This window comes from Lagenorhynchus albirostris, chromosome 5 (genome assembly GCF_949774975.1).
Source record: "Lagenorhynchus albirostris chromosome 5, mLagAlb1.1, whole genome shotgun sequence".
In the NCBI taxonomy this organism is placed as follows: Eukaryota; Metazoa; Chordata; class Mammalia; order Artiodactyla; family Delphinidae; genus Lagenorhynchus; species Lagenorhynchus albirostris.
In genome coordinates this window covers 145146862-145166662 of record NC_083099.1, presented here as the reverse complement: position 1 = coordinate 145166662, position 19801 = coordinate 145146862, and the positions used below count along the sequence as shown (strand labels likewise).

The following is a 19801-nucleotide window of genomic DNA, read 5'->3' as shown; positions in this document are numbered from 1 at the left end:
TGCTGCCAGGATGACCATGTGATCGGTGGGCCTTTGCAGAACGGAAACAATCCCCTGTTCAAAAATCACGAAGGACTGCAAGACAGTGTTGACTCGAGCTGGCTCTCTGGGCTCAGGGCCCTGTGCTGCTGACCTGGGGTGCGTCGCCCTTGTGGGGACCCTCCGGGCTCAGGGAGCACAGCCAGCAGCCGGGAGAGCTGGGCCTCACCTGCCCGCCCCGCCAGCAGGCACGCACCCGCACATACTCACCCCCTGCCCCTTCTCCTGCCCAACCAGGCGTGCTGCCCTCTGCTGAGAGCCAGGGCTGGTGCCGGGGCCTCACACATGGTCCCTCTCACCCCCTGCAGCCCTGAGGCTTGGCTGTTCTGCCAAGGAACGAAAGGCCTGGAGGGTCACCGGACGGTCACCCAGAGGGTCACCAGGGGGCCCTGGACCCAGCTGGGCCTCAAGCCTGGGCTGACCTGAGCCGCCGCCTGCCGAGGACCCTCCCCCGAGGGTCCAGGCCACAGGCACTTCCCACGGCGGAGCCCACGCCCACGTGGGTGGAGGCCTCGGTCCTCGCCCTCCACTGGCAGCCTCTCGGGTCCTGGCTCTGCCCCTCCCCCATCTACTCGGTTAATAAGAAGCCTGGCCCCGGGGTGGGGCGCCGCCCGAGGGCATAAAGGCCCTGCTGGCCTCCTTCCCACCTCTGCTGGCGAGAGGAGCGGCTACAGCAGGGCCTGGACTATGTCCCAGCTGGTAGAATGTGTCCCCAACTTCTCCGAGGGGAAGAGCCAGGAGGTGAGGCACCAGGGGGTGGCGGGGGGTGGTGTAGGGGCTCAGGGCAAGGAGGATGCGGCTCAGTGTGCGGTTTGGGGATTGTCTTCTCTGGAAAGGGTGCGGAAGGTGGCAGCAGGCAGGCAGCCAGGTCCTGGCCCAGGTCTGGGCCTGGGGTCCGGGGGGGTCACTTGGCATCTTGTGTGAAAACAGGGCCCCTGAAGCCCGACCCCCAGGGCCATTTCAGGGTCCCCGGGGGGTACCCCGTCTTCCTTCCCCACCTTCTGAGGTGGGCGCCGCTCTCATACCCACATGACCTGCAGGAAACTGAGGCACAGAGAGCTGGGCAGGCCTTCCTGCTGCCTCAGAAGTTTCCGGGCCCTTCATGCTCCGCCCCCCAGACACAGGTGGCCTGTGGGCTGGGGCCCTGCCCCTCTGTGATCTTGGCCTGTGGGTCACCTTCTCGGGGCCCTGAGAGCCCCTGCGCCCGGGTTCTGCTTCCTGCCTCAGTTTCTCCCGGAGGGTGCTGCCTGGGCGCCGGCCCCCATATGCCCAGGTCCTCGCCCCGCGTCGTGTCTGAATGGGGACAGGGCGGGCATGGCCCCTGCAGCTCCCGCCCCCTCTTCCGCGTGGGGAGACCGAGGCGCAGGCCTGGCTTTGTCCCCAGGTGATCGATGCCATCTCCCGAGCGGTGGTGCAGACCCCGGGCTGCGTGCTGCTGGACGTGGACGCTGGCCCCTCCACCAACCGCACCGTCTACACCTTCGTGGGGCGCCCCGAGGACGTGGTGGAGGGGGCCCTCAATGCCGCCCGGGTCGCCCACCGGCTCATCGACATGGGCAGGCACAGAGGTGAGGGCCCGAGTGCGCACGGCCGGCCTCGCCCGCAGGACTCCCCAAGGGCATGGGGCCATCGCGCTGGCTGGATGCTCCTTGGACCCCGTCCACGTTTCAGGGGACCCTGGAGTGGCTGGCAGAGAGGTGATCGCACTCTGTGCAGGCCCTGGGCGGGGGTGGGGGACACAGCCCGATCTGTCAACAGCCCACAAATCAAACACATTCTTTGGGCGGCAGGGTCAAAGGTCGGTGGACACACGGGGAGCTGGTCAAAAGGGCAGGGTCTCTGGATGCCCACAGAGGGGGAGGGAATTCACAAGAGATCCCAACTGGTGAAGAGAGATGGAGGCTTATCTCAGGAACCACCTGGGGGGAGGGGCCCGTGGGAGCTGCCATCTGACCCCAGTGGGACTCGGGCTCTGAGAAGGACCCTCTGTAAGGCAGCCGGGTGACGGCGCCCCTCCCTGAGGGCTCGGACTTATCCTCTCGGCTCTTAGGAGAGGGAGGGGTTTACCCCTGAGATGCCGCAGAAATCGGGGGCTGCTTCTCCCAGGGCCCTGTGGTCAGTGCGGGTGTGCGTGTGCAGGGGGCTGGAGTGCAGAGTCTGCCCCGAGCTCCACACCCGGGCCCCAGCTTCCTCAGCCCCCATCTCTGTGCAGGGGAGCACCCTCGGATGGGCGCCCTGGACGTGTGCCCCTTCATCCCAGTGAGGGGCGTCACCATGGACGAATGCGTGCTCTGTGCTCAGGCCTTTGGCCAGCGGCTGGCAGAGGAGCTGGGTGTGCCGGGTGCGTGCCTGGGGAAGGGCGGCCTACCCCAGGGGCTCCCCCAGCCAGCCCCTCCTCACTTCATTTCACTTCCCAGCAGCCTCAGCCATCCGTTGAGGCTCTCTGCTCTTGCATCCTTAAAAATGCATTTTAAGAAAAAAACCCAAAAACCCTACCATGCAGGTTTTTGACAGGTAGGAATATGTCCCGCTTCTCCTGCAATGGGACAAACCACAGGGACAGGGTCCCAGCCGTCAGGGAGGCAGGGACCGAGGAGCCGCTCTGTAAAGGACTAGGGGAGCCCTAAACAGTCTCTTTGGGGAATTAACCAAATCAAGGAAAAGCCCAGCACAGGGCAGCAGGCGGACCTGTGAGCCCGGGCACAGGTCCAGCCCCCTGCAATGTGGCTGATGGACGGGTGTCACCTGCCCTGTGCAGGTGTCAGAGCTGGTGGTGAGTTTTGTTTTCTCTCCTCCTCGTTCCTTAATTTGCGGGCGTGTTGCTCGTTCAATGAAAATGCACTTTGGAGAGAAACACGAATATCCTTCCAGCCCCTCTTGTGGGCGGGCAATGGCTTTTTCTGGGGCATCTGTGCAGGGGCAGCAGGGGTGGGCAGAGGACGGGTCCTGGCCCATACAGAGTGCCCATCAGCGATCACCCACACCCATCTGACGGGGCTCAGAGATGGGGGCGCTGCCAGCAAGACGGAGCTGCGGGAATGGGGGTCCTGCAGCGCCCGCCGGCCGAGGGCCTGACCGGCCAGGCCCCTTGCAGTGTACCTCTACGGCGAGGCAGCACGGACGGCCAGCCGCCGGTCTCTGCCGGCCATCCGGGCCGGCGAGTACGAGGCCCTGCCTGAGAAGGTGCGGTGTCCCCTCCCAGTGGGCGGTCTGGGGGCGGACCCCGCAGGGTGGTCCGTCCTCCCCCTTCCCTCACCCACTGGTCTCCCCACAGCTCAAGCAGGCTGAGTGGGCGCCCGACTTCGGCCCCAGCTCCTTCGTCCCCAGCTGGGGGGCCACTGTCACGGGGGCGCGGAAGTTCCTCATCGCGTTCAACGTCAACCTGCTCAGCACCAGGGAGCAAGCGCACCGCATCGCCCTCGACCTCCGGGAGCAGGGCCGCGGGGCGGGCCAGGTGAGGGCGGGCGCGGGGTCGCCGTGAGGGCACCCGTGCCGCCGCCGGAGGGGGCCCAGGCCCTGCCCCGTGCGTGGGGCTGCTGACCAGCCTGCCTCGGGGTCCACGCCACGTGGGACCGGCAGGGTCGGGGTTCCAGGGTTTGAAGCTGGGGAGCAGGTCTTTAAGGACATTTTCCATGGAAGTTGCAGGGCTGCAGCTGTGGTTAAAATACTGCATCATTTCCACACTGATAGGAAAACAGCCGCTTCTGCACCCTAGGTACCCCTAGGTGCCCCCATGTACCTCCAGATGCCTCAGGTACTTCCAGGTACCCCCAGGTGCCCTCATCCACCAAGTCTGCCATCATAGCTGTCACCTAGTGTGAGTATCGCTCCTGCAGAAAGTTCGAGCTGGACACAGACACAGAGACACCCGGTGAAGGAGGCCCTGCCCACCTGTCAGGCCCCACTCCCAGAGCCCTGGGCCTTCCAGGCAGCTGAGGCCCTGGGAACCCAGCTTCCGTGCTGAACACTCAGTTGTCTGCAAACACAATACAAAAACACGGCAACTCCCGAATCCTTCTCTGTGCTCTGCTGACGTCAAGAGTCTGCCTAAGCCCGAACGGTAGACTGAGTCACCCCAGGCAGTGAGGGCCAGGAGCTGGCCTCTGGGGCCAGGGGTGGAAGGGGTGGGAGGCAGGGACCCGCCCCCAGGACAGGGATGTGGGCGGGATGCCCAGGCCGCCCGGCCTGGTCTGAGCCTGTGGCTTGTGCAGGGCAGGCCCCGCGGCACTGACCCTTCGGGGCCTTGGTTTCCCGTGGTGGGCAGGCCCTTTCCCGGCTCAGATGAGAATGGGCGAGTGAGGAACAGACCTGCCTGAAGCCGGCTGCCTGGCTGCACCGCACAGTCTTCAGGCCACGGCCCCCCTTGTCCGGGTGTCTGGGGTGGAAGGGAGCCCTCGGGCTGGCTGGGGGATGCAGGGGCAAGGGGCTCTCAGTGAGGGGCGCAGGAGAGGCTGGGCGGGGCCGGGCTGGGCAAGCCTTCTCCTTGGCAGCCAGGACGCCTGAGAAAGGTGCAGGGCATCGGCTGGTACCTGGATGAGAAGAACCTGGCTCAGGTGTCTATGAACCTCCTGGACTTTGAGGTCACAGGGCTGCACACGGTCTACGAGGAGACCTGCAGAGAAGCCCAGGTGAGCAGGGTGGGTCCCCTCCCCTCTCTCTCAAGCCCAGCCCCCTGGGCGCTGACTCCCCAACCTCCGACCTCTGACCTCTACAGGAGCTGAGCCTCCCGGTGGTGGGCTCGCAGCTGGTGGGCCTGGTGCCTCTGAAGGCCCTGCTGGACGTGGCCGTCTTCTACTGCGAGAAGGAGAACCTCTTCGTCCTGGAGGAGGGGCAGCGGCTCCGGCTGGTGGGTGGGGCTGGGGGTGAGTCAGGGAGCAGGTGGGGGGCTCCGGACGCCTGCACCCCGGGCCTGGGGCCCTGTCTGTGGGGCCAGGCCTCCTCCTTCTTTGTTTTCTTGTCTGTGCCTGGAAGTTGAGATCACACTGTTTTCACTTGGGGGACACTGTTGAGGTTTTCTCTGTGACCTAAAATGTGTTCAGTCTTGTGAAACTTCAGCAGAGAGGACGGGGCCCGGTGCCTGTCCTGGAGCCACGTCCCGCAGATGGAAGGACCTGCCCCTCGTCCGCTCCCTGCCTGTTGGGATTTGGGTGCGTGAATCTAGTGTCCATGGGTTATTCACAAAGCTGTTCCTTTGGTCCCAGGTCCTACCGCCTGCTCTGGGTGTGGCCGTCCTTCTCAGTCCTGTTGCTCTGGCCTCGGAGTCATTTTGTCTTGAGGGTGTTTCTTATAATGAACGCGTGATTGGATTTCTCTGAAAGTTTTATTTATTTATTTATTTATTTTTGGCTGTGTTGGGTCTTCGTTGCTGGGCGCGGGCTTTCTCTAGTTGCGGCGAGCAGGAGCTGTTCTTCGTTGCGGTGCACGGGCTTCTCATTGCGGTGGCTTCTCTTGTTGCGGAGCACGGGCTCTATGTGCGCGGGCTTCAGTAGTTGTGGTGCCTGGGCTTAGTTGCTCCGTGGCATGTGGGATCCTTCCGGACCAGGGCTCGAACCCGTGTCCCCTGCATCGGCAGGTGGATTCTTAACCACTGTGCCACCAGGGAAGCCCTCTCTGAAAGCTTTTGTCTTTTGGTAGTTGAGTTTATCCTTTTGTATCTACTAATTTAGCAGGTATGTCTGGACTTACTGTTGTCCTAGTTTTAGGCATGAGAGTATGTGGTTTCCTTTGGGCTGTATGGAGGAGTTAGTCTATTTTTAGGAATTCTGCTAATTACCTTATAACAATATATTTATCTCTATTTTTTGATTTATTAATTTAAAAACTTTATCCAAATGTATCAGTTTGACTTAATTTTTATCAGCACAGGCACCTTGGAGATAGCATAGCTTTGGTTCTAGGCCACTGCAAGAAAGTGAATATTGCAATAAAGCAACTCACGATTTTTTTGGTTTCCTAGTGTGTATAAAAGTTATGTTTACACTAGACTGTAGTCTATTAAGTTTGCAATACTATTATGTCTAAAAAAGCTGTGTACATACTTACTTTAAAAGTACTTTATTGCTAAAAAATGCTAACCATCATCTGAGCTTACAGAGAGTCGTGATCTTTGTGCTGGAGGAGGATTTGAAATACTGCAAGAATTACCAAAATGTGACACAGAGACACAAAGTGAGCAAATGCTGTTGGAAAAATGGTGCCAATAGACTTGCTTGAAGCAGGGTTGCCACAAACCTTCAATTTGTCAGAAACGTACTATCTGTGAAGTGCGGTAGAGGGAGGTCTGCCTTTTGCTGTCTGGCGGAAGCCAACAGAGCTTATACTCAGTGGTGTAGCTTTGAAGACATAATCATCTGAAAGCATAATATACACTTTAAGAAAAGAATCTACATTCCCATAACATGAGACACAGGAAATGAATGAGACAGTAACTGCACAGCATTTACTGCTGTCTTTCTTGCTTCTCTATTTCCTGATTTTTTAGACTTGTGCTATTTTTTAGGGAGCTGGTTATTTTGGTGCTTAAGTATTTTTTCAGTTGTTTAAGTTATGGTAAAATAGACATGACGTGAAATTCGTCGTCTTTTAACCATTTTTAAGTGCACTGGCCCCTGGTGTGTGTGTAAAGTCGGGCAGCTGTCACCAGTGTCCGGGATGGGGTTTCCTATTTCTGCAAAAGACGTTGTCAGGACTGTGACGGGGCTCGTGCTGACTCCGCAGGCCACTTTGGGGGGTGGTGCTGTCTTACAGCACCGTCTTTCCAGCCCTGGACGTGGGCTGTATTCCCCTTCATTTGTCTTTGCCTTCTTTCATCATGTTTTGTAGTTTTCGTTGTAGTCTTTCACCTCCTTGGTTAAGTTAATTAATTCCTAAGTATTTTATGCTATTGAAACGGAATTGTTTTTGTAATTTCTTTTTTGGATTGTTCACTGTTAGTGTTTAGAAATGCACTGACCTTTGTGTGTTGACTTTGTATCCTGCTACCTTGCTGAATTCATTTATTAGTTCTAGGTGCTTAACTTTTTAAGTTTAAATAATGTATTTAATCCTTTAGCTGTTTATCAATATTAGACAATGTCTGTTGACTCTTGGTGAAGAGAGACAAAAAAATTAATGCGCTTGTGTGAGTGTTCCAGATTTAAACTGCTTTGCTGTTATTTTTACATTGTCAGTGTATAACACTGACCTTCTGTACCCATATCCACACATACTAAATACCCACAGATGTTTAATCTTGGTTCCATACACAAGTGAGGTCACTATGCATCTCTGTCCTTTCCCATCTGTCTGGCTGGATTTCACAAACAGGCAGATTTTTAAAGAAAGGCTCACAGGGGCTTTATTCTGTGGGTTCTGGCAGGTTTGGGAATGTCCTTCTGTGACGTTATGCTTGCAAGACCGTAGGACAACCAAAACCTCAAGTCACCAGTCTTTTCCTGAGAACGTTGCAGACACGTCGTTACCACCTTTGGAATGAATGTCCCTGTGCGGAGGTCTAAGGCTAACCCTGACCTGGTGGCCGGTTCTTTCTCCTGGATGCTTGAAGAATTCCATCCTTATCCTTGAGGGTCAACGACGCTGCCACAGGAGTCTTGCTGTGGATTGTTCCGCATCAGTTTTTTCTCTGGAACAGGGTTTCTTGGGATTCACAGGTTCATTCTTGTTTAGCTTCAGGAATATTTTCTTCCATTGTATTTTTGATCCAGTTTTTGGTCCTTTCACTTTACCGACACCCGTTACACTGCGGTAGCATTTTCTTCCACATATTCTGCCTTTTTTGTTCTTTCTTTCCCCCGTATTCACTGTGGTTTTCTCAGGCTTCATTTTGCAATCACTGATGCAGTTTATGGCTGGGTCTATTCTCTTTCTAGCAGTTACAAAGTTTTGTGTAACTTTTTATCTTGATGTAATTTCCTACTCACAGAAGAGGTGCGAGCACAGTACCAGGAGCTCTTTTATGCTCTCCAGGTTCACCTATTGTTGCATTTGGCCCCATCTGCTGTATCACTCTATTTCTGTATTCCACGCATAATCATATTTTTTTCTGGAACATTTTAAAGTAGATTGAAGACACTGTGCCCTTTACCCCTTGTTTATTCAGGGTGTAATTCTTAAGATCAAGGACGTTCTCTTACACAATCACAGTGCAATGATCAAAACCGGGAAATCCAGCACGGTACAGCCTGGCGTCTAATCTGCAGACCGGAATCAAATCGCATCCGTGCCCCCCTGTCCATGGTCTGCCCCAGAGCAGCAGTGGTTTCGGCTGGCTTGTCTTTTATGGCCTTTAATCTGGATCAGGTCCCCAGTTCTCCCCGTCTTTCCTTGACCGTGACGGACTGTGGAGCACCGGCTGGTGGCTTTGTGAAGCGCCGCTCGCTGGGTGCCGGTCTGACCTGTCTCAGGGCTGTGTGTGCTTGTGCGTTTCCGGCAGGAGTAGCACAGAAGTGATGGAGTGTCCCCCTCAGGGCGTTACCTGGGTCCTCTGGTCAAGCTGGTATCCCTGAACCAGGGTTATCACTGCAGTGTTTCTGTTTTCCTTTTGTTGTTAATAAGAACTCCCTGGGGAGGTAGTTTAAGAATGTGTAAGTGACCTGTTCCTCTTAAAATTCCAGCCGCAAGTATTAGGAGCATCGAGAATTTTCTAACTTCATCCTTTTTCTCTAAGAAGCTTTCACCTCTCCCACATTTATTTATTCTTTATTAATGTGTTTGACGCTCTCTACTGTCTTCTTTTTTGTTTTTTTTGTCGGTACACGGGCCTCTCACTGTTGTGCCCCCTCCCATTGTGGAGCACAGGCTCCGGATGTGCAGGCTCAGCGGCCATGGCTCACGGGCCCAGCCGCTCCGCGGCATGTGGGATCTTCCCGGACTGGGGCACGAACCCTTGTCCCCTGCATCGGCAGGCGGACTCTCAACCACTGCGCCACCAGGGAAGCCCTCTACTGTCTTTTAAAACATATTATTTTATATTTTTTATCTGAAAGTTCTGAGGTCTGCAGTCCTTGAAGGTCTGATTTTGCAGACTGTTGTGTCTGCTGATTCTCATGGTGGTGCTTCTTCACGCGCTTTGTGAGTTTGGATCGTGAGGGCCTGTTCTTTAGAGTTTCGTCTGTGGTAATTCTTGGTCACCTGGTTTAGTTTGTGTTTGCCTCTGTTAGATGTTTGGGCCACTTTAGATGAGCCTTTTGCTTGGCGCTTTGGTGCCACACAGGAAGAGAATTCTGTGTGAACGGTGGCCCACCTCCCCGTCAGGTTAGAATTCCCAGGAAAGATTTTTTTCGTGCTTCACCAAACGGAAGCCCGAGACTGGGAAGTATCCCAATATTTCCTGTGATGGGCCGTTTTTCCAAGATTCATCCTTGAAGATGTCCTCTTTCAAGGGTCTCCCGTCTGACACAGCTCTTGTGGGCTCGAGACCACCCTACTCGTGAGAGGTCGCAGATGTCTCCAGGGTGGACCCAGCTTCTGGGAGAGGAGGTCTTTCTGGGCATCTCTGGTCACTTCTGGCTGTGAATGGTTTCCTTTACTTTCTGCCAGCTTTGCCGGGTGCTGAATTCCATTCTGACAGTTCTGTTCCTCACTCTGAGGTTTTCTGCGGCAGGCGGGCTGCTTGCCGGCTCTACCGCCAGCCCTTGGGCGTGCTCTGCCCCATTTCCACATCCTCAGGGAGACCTCATGACCGTCCCCTGGGACCTGCTGCTTCGTTTCCCTCAAGCTGCACTTGTCATTTTCTGTTTTGTGTGGAACATGTCACCTGTGTGGCTCAGAGGGGTTGGAACTGTGTGATGGCATTCAGCATTATAAAGTGTCCTGAGTGGTTTTTGGTGGAAAGAATTCTACTCCAAAATGGGGAGTAGAATTTCCAACTTCCAACTTAATTTTGAATTTGGGTAAAATTCACTTTTCCTCACATATCAAGTCTCACATTTGGGCAGATCAGGCAGCTCCCGGCCTTTAAGAACCAGAGAGACCCTGACACCCGAGGAGCTGGAATCCTGTCCAAAGAGGCAGTTTTCTTGGTCCCTTTCCGGCACAGGCTCTTGTGGGGGCAGGATGGGGTCACCACGGGCCTTGGTCTCCCTGGAGCAGCACGGTGGGTGGGTGGTGTGTCCGGAGCCCAGGCAGGGTGCCTGCTCTCGGTGAGGCCTTCAGCCGACAGGGCTGCTGGTGGGCATGGGGTGCGGCAGCTGTGCCCCTGCAGGCTCCCCACCAGGGCAGGGTGCCCCGCGGGCGGCAGGGGTGGGACGTGCCGGTCAAGGGGACTCCACTCACTGGCCCCTCTTCCAGGTGGTGAACCGGCTGGGCCTGGACTCCCTGTCCCCCTTCAACCCCAAGGAGCGGATCATCGAGTGAGCAGCCCCCGCCCCCCACCCCTGCGTGGAGACCCTCTCAGTCCTCCAGAGCTCTGCTCTGTCGCCAGGCGTGGGGCTGGGAGCTTGCTGGGGGGCCCAGTGGGGTCCCGACAAGGTCCCACTCTGTCCTCACGCAGCTCCTGGCTGGTCACAGCCCTTCCCTGGGGCAGCCACTCTGCATATTGGACCCACATCCTTGCCCCCCCCCCACACTGGTGCAAATCAGGGGCCCCCAGCCTGGCCAATCCCACCCTTATGGCCTGGCTGCAACGACCCAGGACCCTGTCCCCGCCCCTGCATGATGCAGACCCTCACTCCCAGCCCCACCCCTGCAGGTACCTGGTCCCCGAGGCCGGCCCAGAACAGAGGCTGGTTGACCAGCCCCTGCGCACCTTCGTCCGTGAGGTGGGCGCCCGCTCGGCAGCCCCAGGGGGCGGTTCCGTGGCCGCAGCCAGTGCAGCCATGGTGAGTGGGGCCTGGGCGAGGATGCGGGGGGGACGGCCGGGGTTGGGGGCGTCGCCCAGCCTGGGGCTGGTCCCACGCACAGGGCACTCTCCCCAGGGTGCCGCGCTGGCCTCCATGGCCGGCCTCATGACCTACGGGCGGCGCCAGTTCGAACACCTGGACGCGACCGTGCGGCGCCTGGTCCCACCCTTCCACACGGCCTTGACTGAGCTGACCGCGATGGTGGACGCCGACGCCCGGGCCTTCGAGGCCTACCTGGTGAGCGTGCAGACGGGCCTCCGTCACCAGCCCCGCAGAGGCAGCCCCGAGGGAGAGTGGGGTCGGTGGACAGTACGGGGTCCGGACGAGAGAAAAGTGGGTCAGGGTCACAGGGGGAGGGGGAGGGGCTGCCACCAGCACAGTTGTCTGTAGACCCCGGGGGCTGGAGGGAGGAGACAGTGGTCTAGCCCCTCTTGGGCACCCCCCTCCCCCCGCTCGTGCAGGGCCAAGCTCGGCGGGTGTGGTGCAGGCGTGACTCCAGGTCGGGGTCTCTGCAGGCTGGGGGAGGGGCAAGAAGGGCACCTGTCCTGAGGGTCAGCCAGGCTCAGCGTCCCCCTGCCCACGTCCTTGAGTCCCGCTGATGGGTAACACCCAGACCTGCAGATGCCGGAGGAAAACAAGGTCCCCAAGGAAGAGCTCCCATCCCGGGAAGGGCGGGAACAGGAATCTTCCAGAAGAAACGCTGTGGGTCGTGGTCTCAGAGATCAGAGAAGATGTTCAGCCATGAGACACAAAGGGCCCCCGGGGAGCCGGGCACTTTCAGAAGCACAGGACGTGGGCGGCTGCATCCAGGCAGTGCCCATCCAGGGGGCAGCGGAGGTGGGACGTCCATCAGACCGGGCGGGGGATGGGGAACTTGCAGGAAGGTCGAGGTCCGAATTCAAGGTCAAGAAGCCCCAGGCGTGTCTGAAGGCAGATACAGCAGAGAGGACCCGGGAGAGGTGGGAATGAGGGCGCTCGTACCCCACGGGGGTAGGAAGACACGCCTGGGAAGGAATGAGCTCCCGACAGACAGCAGGCATCCAGAGCCGCCTCGGGGGTGGGTGGGGGACGGGGCAGGAGGACCTGGGCCAGGCGACCTCGGGGGCTGCTGGGCTGGGCGCCCCGACGTGAGTGCCACATCCGCACGGGGACAGTCTAGGATGTCGCACTGGGGAGGAGGTGACCCTGCGACAGAAGCTGGGTCCCCGGGGGCGGGGTACAGAGACTGATCACCTTTCCCCTATGCTCTTTTACGTTTTAATTTCGTTTATTTGCTTTTTAAAATGGGTGAAGACTTCAGGGGTTCAGAGTTCACAGGGGCAGAGGGCAGCTGGTGTGTTGTCCCCGTGCCCAAGCAGGTGCAGCCCCAGTGCGTACGTCTCCCTGAGATGTTTGTGTGCATTTGGGCAGAACTGGGTCTCCCCTTTCTCCTCCTTTCTTACGCAAATGGCGGCAGGCAGATGTCCAGTTGCAACTTGCATCTTTCACCTTATGTCCTCCTGGAGCAGAGACACCCCCGGCTCAGTGGCCCGGTGTTCTGGGGTCGCCTGGGGTGGAGGCCTTGGACCAGCCCTGTTGGGGATTCTGGCCAGGTCCAGTCAGCACGTGGGACAGGCAGTGTGGACAGCTGGCCTCCGTCACTGGGCACTCGGTGGACGGGCTGTAGGAGCGACTCGGGGACGGGCTTTCCCCCCAGGGCGGGTGTGTTTCCCACGTGGAGGGTGCTGCCCAGTGGCCCTTGCAGAGGTTGTGTGGATCGAGCCCTGGAGTGGCCCTCTCGCCGTCTGCCCCGACGCCGCGGCCACTGGACCTGGTGGTCACGTGCGTCTCTTGGTGCTGCCCTGGTGCGAGCGTCTCACGTGGGCGGGGCAGGGGGAGGAGCGTTTTCATACTTTCTGCAGCGGTTTTATTTCCTTCTCAGGAAAGTGAGGTGTCCTTTTCTTCTCTGTTCTGCGTGGTGCTGCCTAGGCCTTTTCATAAGCCAGGGAGTCTCAGCTTGTTTGACTTTCAACTTTGCTTGTGCTGGTTTCTGACCATAAGAGCCTTGTGTTTTCATGTCGTCGAATATTCAGTCTTTCTTTTGCTCTTTCCTTGGTGTTGTGTCGTAGTTTAAACGGCCTCCCCAGGCCAGAGTTGTTGCACTTCTCTCAGGGCACCTCTAGCTGTCTGTGGTCTGAGGCACTTCAGATACTGAGGGGCTCGAGTAGAGGCATCAGTGTGCATATAAGTAATAACACGTGATTAAAAACAAATATTAGAAATTCTGACCGCTAGAGATTAGAATAAGACAAATATAAAACAACTGGAGGGGGCACTAGAAAAATGAAAACCTAATCCAAAGGCAGGAAGGAAAAAGAAAAGTAGTCAGCAAAGAGGTGTGGTTTAGAGAAAACCTAACATAGAATGGTTAGACTGAAGACACACCCGACCGGCGATCACACACACACGCGCGTGAGTATGATAGACACTGCACTGGTCTAGGTCCCCAGTGAGCAGCAGGAAGACAGACTTTTGAGCAAAAATAAGAAAACGTCCTTATCTTGCGCCGAATACATGCGCAATCTCAGGTGGAGTCACCAGAGAAACCTCACAGGAATCAGAAAATAACTCAGACTGCAGCCCTGAGGGCGGGCCGCCCCCCTCAGCCAGACACAGACGTGGCCACGTGAAAGTCAGACTTGACGAAAATCAGCAAAGTTCTGCCCAGTGGAGACCCTCCTGCCCCCCCACCCCTGCCCCGACCTGGGTCTGCAGCAGAGTCAGCAGGTCCCCGTGTCCGGGAGGAGCTGCTGTGGGTCCACACGGAAAAGAGACACGTGTCACAGGAGACAGGAGGCCGGAGGGGCGCCCGGGGAGACTGGGGAACGTCAGGATGGTGACAGAACCCGGTTCAGGTCGGGTCCAGGATGGTCACAGAATCTGGTTCTGGTCGGGTCAGGATGCTGATCGAATTTGGTTCAGGTCGGGTCCAGGGATCCTTTATGCTCATGCAGGGTTGATGGACCAGCTGACTGTTAACGGTTTTGGGCGGAGATTTGGAGAAACCCACAAAACCAGCAGGGCATGTTCCCCACCAGCTACGCCTTTGGATCCGGCACGTGGGCAGGCCTCGGGCGCTGGTGTGAGCGAGCGGGGCTGGACGGGTGCTCACAGCACGGGGTGCGGGACGGGGGAGGCCTGCCCGGCAGTGGCGAGGCGGGCGACACATGGGCTGATGGCTCCTCAGAGGAGGCCTGGGTTGTGTGGCCCCTCGGGGATGCGCGGACACGGCCTGAACCATTAGACCTGGACTTCGGGGCTTGTGCGGTTGCCTTGCCTGGAGGCTGGGAGGCCTGGGGCTGGAGAACCCGCTCCCTTCCACCCTCCTCTCCAGCCTCCAGTGCTGACCACGTGGGGCCTTGCGCCGGGTCGCCTGCCCTCCTCTGCCAGGAGCCCAGGGCTCTAATCCACGGAACCGACCTCGGGGGTGGTGTGGGCCCTGCGTGAAGCCCCTCCCTGCCCCAGGCTCCCGTGTCCCCTCATCACAGTCAGTCACCCGCGCGTTTCTGTGTTTGCTCCGGCAGAAAGCAACGAAGCTGCCCAAGAACACACCTGAGGACAAGGACAGGTGAGCGCAGCGCTGGCTGCGGACATCCGGACGCCTCAGGAGGCCCTGGTACCAGTCAGTCCCCCACTGGGGTGTGTTGTGATTGAAGAACAGTTTCCCTGTGGTCCCCACCCTGGTTCCGTCTGCTCAGAACGGAGCCATCAGGTGGGTCCAGCAGTGTCCGGGCGCCCTGGGCTCTAACCACTGACCCTCTTGCTTCCAGACGCGCGGCTGCCCTGCAGGAGGGGCTGAGGCGGGCGGTGGCCGTGCCCCTGGCGCTGGCGGAGACGGTGACCTCGCTGTGGCCGGCGCTGCAGGAGCTGGCCCTGTGCGCGAACCTGGCTTGCCGGTCGGACCTGCAGGTACGCTGTGGAGCTGCGCTGCGGGGGCGACGTGCGGAGGGGCACTGGGCATCACAGCTCTTCACCAAGCCGGGCAGGCACAAGCGCTCACAGGGCGTTTCGGTCAGTCTCAGCCCGCAGCCCGGCGCCGTCACCCATTACGGTCTCGTGCAGGGTTGCGCGGCAGAGAGAAGCAGGAACTCGAGCGTGTCTCCAGAGGCCACCCCTAACCCTCCCCCAGACCCCGTCCCTTCCCTCCTTCCCGCCGCCCCTCTTCCAGAGCCCAGGGGCTTGCAGCCCGCGCCGCGCGCACAGGCTGGGGACCAGGAGCGCCAGGGCCGGCTCGGCGTGTCCGCAGCCCATCCTGAGGGGAGGAGCCTCGTTTCCTTGGGCTGGTTGTTATATCCGCCTCTGGAGGGGGCCAGGCCGAGCTGCTTCTCTCTGTGGGGAGAGGGCCGGCCCTGCCGCCTGGAGGGAACCCTTGGGCTGGTCAGTTTGCCGTCTTCACGGATGAGGCATGAGGCCCCCAGGCCGTGTCCCTGGGCTGAGGAGTGGGCAGGGCAAGGCCCTGCTGCCCCCGGTACCGACGGCCCTGCCCCTTGGCTGTTGTAGGTGGCGGTGAAGGCCCTGGAGACGGGTGTGTTTGGCGCGTATTTCAATGTGCTCATCAACCTGAAGGATGTCACCGATGACGCGTTTAAGGACCAGGTGGGCAGGGGTGTGGGCCGGGCCCGCCGAGGGCACTGGAGGCTGCCCTCGGGCTGTGGCTCCCAGACCTGGGGCCCAGGGCACCTGGCCAGCAGGTCCTCAAGGGAGGGAAGTGTCCATCAGATGAGTAGTTCTTCCAGCTCCTGAGGGTGGACGAGGCCTGGCCAGCAGAACGCAGGCGTCGGGGACGGCTGGCGCCGTCTTTCAGCGCCTCTGTGGAGGCAGGTGGCCTGGGGGCCTGCCGGCACCCCCTAGTTCCCTCCCAGGGGGCTCTGGCCAGGGCTGGGATCTCTCCCAGGTGGGTTGGGCTGTAGCGCTGGCAGCACAGGGTCTCAAAGAACAGTCTCCAGCCTAAGCAATGATCCCACTTCAGCATTTGTGATCATTTCATTGTTACTGTTTATTGGAGGAAAATTCACAAAACGTGCAGCTCACTGTGTTAGATGATACAATTCAGTGGCGTTAAGCCCACTTACGGGGTTGCGAGACCACCACCTCTATCAAGGTCTGGAACATTCTCAGCACTCCAAAGGATGCCCCACAGTCACCCCCATTCCCAGCCCTGGCCACTGCCCATGTGTCTCTGTGATCTTGTGACGATCTTTAAAAAGTGATTTCGCGGCTCGGAATGGGAGCGCCACGGCCTTTTCGAGCGTCAGCCTGTCCCCACCTGCCTCTCCAGCTGGGCTGGGCTTGGCCATCAGGGAAGGCCCTGTCCACTATGGAAGCATTGAGATGATGGACAGGCCGCTTGAGCTCTGGCCCTTAAGGCCTCAAGGACACAGCCCTGCCTTTGGCAGTCATGGCTAAAGTGGGGAGACCGGGAGGGTGGGGGCTGGCTGGCCCCACATCTCAGGAAAGACAGAGGGGCCCCTCCCGTCACCACCAAGAGACCCATGAGGAGCTGGGGACCCCTAGGTCAGGGGCTTGGGGTCACCCAGAGTGGACAGCCCAGGGAGGTGGCAGGGAGGTGGGGCCAGCGGGGTTGGTGGCGGGCTTGGGGTGGTGACGGGGCCCCTGTGTCTGTCAGGTCCGCCAGCGCATCTCCGGCCTCCTGCAGGAAGCCAAGACCCAGGCGGCACTGGTGCTGGAACAGCTGGAGGCCCGGCGGGAGTGATGGCCGGGCGGGGGACCTCACTGGACTCTGCTTCCCCCTGAGGCCCCTCCAGACACATCCCACGGGGCCCAGAGAGGGGAGGGTGTGGGGGGCAGGTGTGTCTGGGTTCGTGGTGTCACCTTCTGTCACCTGGGGCCTCCAGTAAAGTGAGGACACACTGGTGCCTGTGGGGTGCATACAGGGGATCCGTGGGTGGGCTGGGGGAGGGCTGAGCCGAGTGGCTGGGACGGGGACCCCGTGAGGTGCCGGTGTGGGGGCAGGTGGGGGGAGATGGAGGTGCAGCCCACGGTGACACAGGGTCCCAGGGCACCTGGGGGAAAGAGCCTGTCACATGGAGGGGTGAAGGCCGCGCTGCCTGATGGGCGGGGACCTGCCAAGGTGAGGACAGGCAGAGGGCCGGGAGTTCCTGGGGAGGTGCTGCTGACATGCGGCCGGGTCCCACGTCCTGGCGGGAGAGCTCAAAGCGTTGGACCTGGGCTCTGGGAGGGGGGTCCTGGGCACTGGGCACCGACTTCCCTCAGTGGAAGCTCAGGGGCTGAGGCCCAGTGGTGGGGGTCCCAGGAGGGTCCCTGCAGGGCCTGGGCAGTGAGGGAGGTGGGGGTGCGGTGGAGAGTCCCCTGGGCTGGGGGCAACCGACCTGGTCCAGGTGCTGCAGAGCCAATGATGCCCGAGGGAGGGACGAGGGATCCTGGGGGGCGAGAGGTGTGCGTGGGGCCCTGCAGGGATCGTGGGAGAGGCCTGGGCAGGCAGCCGTGTTGCCCCAGTAGGGCAGCATCCTTGAGGCTTGGAGCTGTAAGCGCGCGAGCTTCGGCGTTACTTTAGGAGGGCCAGGAGACACCAGGAGCTGCAGGAGGGCCCCAACCTGTTCTTTTAAAATAGGCAACGCATCACGTAGTTCAAAAACCAGGGCTGTGCAGAGTCCCCACCACCGGGTCCCCAGCAGCCCTTGCGTAACCTCTTCAGGAAATCACTGAATTCCCTCTTTGCGCCCATTCAGTGTTTATGCAAACACAAACACATGTGAATATATACTCTTCATTCTTCCTTGACTGCGTTAAGAGAGCAGATCAAATGCTGACTTTTGTTCCTAGTTAACACGTTAGCCTGGAGGCCATGGCCCGGCCCTTTCACATCAGCTTTTATTTTAGAGACTCCTACTTACTTTATTCACTCGTCCTTTCTCCATATTTCCTTCACCATTGCATTGTGAAATAGAAGATACATTCAGGAAGGTGCATGTCCTGATCGGCCTTCTCCCGTCACAGACCCCTTCTCACCCTGACCCCTGACCCCAACGGCCCTGCTCCACGGTGACCGCGCTCTGGCTTCCCGTAGGCCATCCGGCACAAGGGCACACTCCCCACGCAAAGGCTCAGTTTTCCCCGTGGGCTGACATCTGGGTGAACGGGGTTGTGTGTGCCCTTGGCGTCTGCTGTGTCTCTCCACCTCGCGTGCGTCTTGCACAAGGCTCAGAGGGTGGGGGGACCGCTGAGTCCTGGGGTGTCACCCTCCTGACACCTGGGGTGTCACCCTCCCGAGCAGTCACCACTGCACTCAATCTCTCCTTGTCCCCGTGGCAGAGCTCGGAGGAGTTCTCACCACTGACGGAGGAGTGTGCCCCTAGCTCTCAGATGCTGGGATGGGGGCTGAGGGGGTGAGCACGGTGCCCACTGGGCCAGAAGAGACTCACCTGTTTCTCACCTGTTGCCTGCCTGGGAACCCCTGACCTCCACCCGAGGACAGCTTTCCCCAGATGGCCACTGCCGTTGGCCTGAGCCTCCCCACTGACCCACAGCCCCTCGCTGAGAGTCGGACCTGAGGCAGCCCCAGGAGTCTTAAGCAGAGCTGCCCTGGCTTATTCAGGAATGAAATAAATTTCAACTGTCCCATCCATGAGACGTCATGGCTGGTTGTTATGTAGCAGCAGCTGACAGATACACTTCCTAACTGAGTGTATTGTCCAACTTTGGGGGTTTTGCCTTGAGAGGTGGAAGATGGGTGTCAGTATGGTTTAGTTATCTTTTGTTATATCTGAGGTTGACTGTCTTTTCATATCATTAACGATGGATTTCCCTTTCTGCAGTCTGTTCATGTGCGTAGCCTGTTTTTCTATTGGGCACTAGACTGGCCCTAAATATCCGCCAGCCTCCAGCTCCTTCCCAGGGGGTGTCCTTGGCTGCATTTGATCTGCTCTCTTTACGTAGTGAAGGAAGAATGAAGAATATATATTCACGTGTTTGTGTTTGTAGCCTCCTGCCTCCAGGAAGTTCCTGTTAAAAATAATTTGAAAAAATCATCACACACTGAAATTCCTTCCAGACAGGCTGTGCACATGGAGAAACAAAAAGTATGAACGTACTTGCTAGGTAACCATACAAGATATTAAAAGAAAATGATTTGGGGAGTATATCCTCCTTGAGCAAGCCAGAGAACCCAAGTGTTCTACAGGGAAGTCTTACTATCTAAAAACTTAAAAACTTGTTTTGTGGGCTTCCCTGGTGGCTCAGTAGTTAAGAATCTGCCTGCCAATGCAGGGGACATGGGTTTGAGCCCTGGTCCGGGAAGATCCCACATGCCGCGGAGTGGCTGGGCCCGTGCGCCAAAACTACTGAGCCTGCGCTCTAGAGCCTGCGAGCCACAGCTACTGAGCCTGCGTGCCACAACTATTGAAGCCTGCGTGCCTAGAGCCCGTGCTCCACAACAAGAGAAGCCACTGCAATGAGAAGCCCGCGCAGTGCAACGAAGAGTAGTCCCTGCTCGCCTCAACTAGAGAAAGTCGGCGCGCAGCAATGAGACCCAACACAGCCAAAAATAAATAAATAAAATAAATTTATTAAAAAAAACCCAACCCCCCCAAAAAAAACTTGTTTTGGTAAAAGACATCATATCCCGAAGTAAATGTCAAGAACCTATTGGAAGGATAAAACCCAACATAGATAACAGGTAGAGTTACTATGACCAATAGAAGAGCTCCTACAAATTAAACTGACAAGGACAGTGTCTGAGCAGTTGTGTGGTGGGTGTGCTTGTCTGCGTGTGCAAGCCGTGTGCGTGTATATGTGCAAATGCAAGGACAGCTCCAGGAAAGTCCTCAAGGGGTAAACTCTGGAAAGGGCGTGAGCTTGGGGTGCAGGGTCTCCGTTACCTCTACCGTATTCTCCCAGTGGAGTGT

General features: G+C 58.3%; 1 protein-coding gene across 1 annotated transcript; it reads left to right on the top strand.

The window, feature by feature from the left end:
- The first annotated feature begins 726 nt into the window (after positions 1–726).
- Positions 727–16629, top strand: FTCD (formimidoyltransferase cyclodeaminase). Its single transcript, XM_060149479.1, has 14 exons — positions 727–780; positions 1424–1607; positions 2252–2380; positions 3134–3222; positions 3314–3493; positions 4530–4667; positions 4754–4885; positions 10327–10388; positions 10727–10856; positions 10953–11114; positions 14441–14484; positions 14687–14825; positions 15417–15512; positions 16543–16629. Exons 1-14 carry the CDS (start codon positions 727–729, stop codon positions 16627–16629), a joined length of 1626 nt encoding a protein of 541 aa, XP_060005462.1.
- Positions 16630–19801: the final 3172 nt, after the last annotated feature.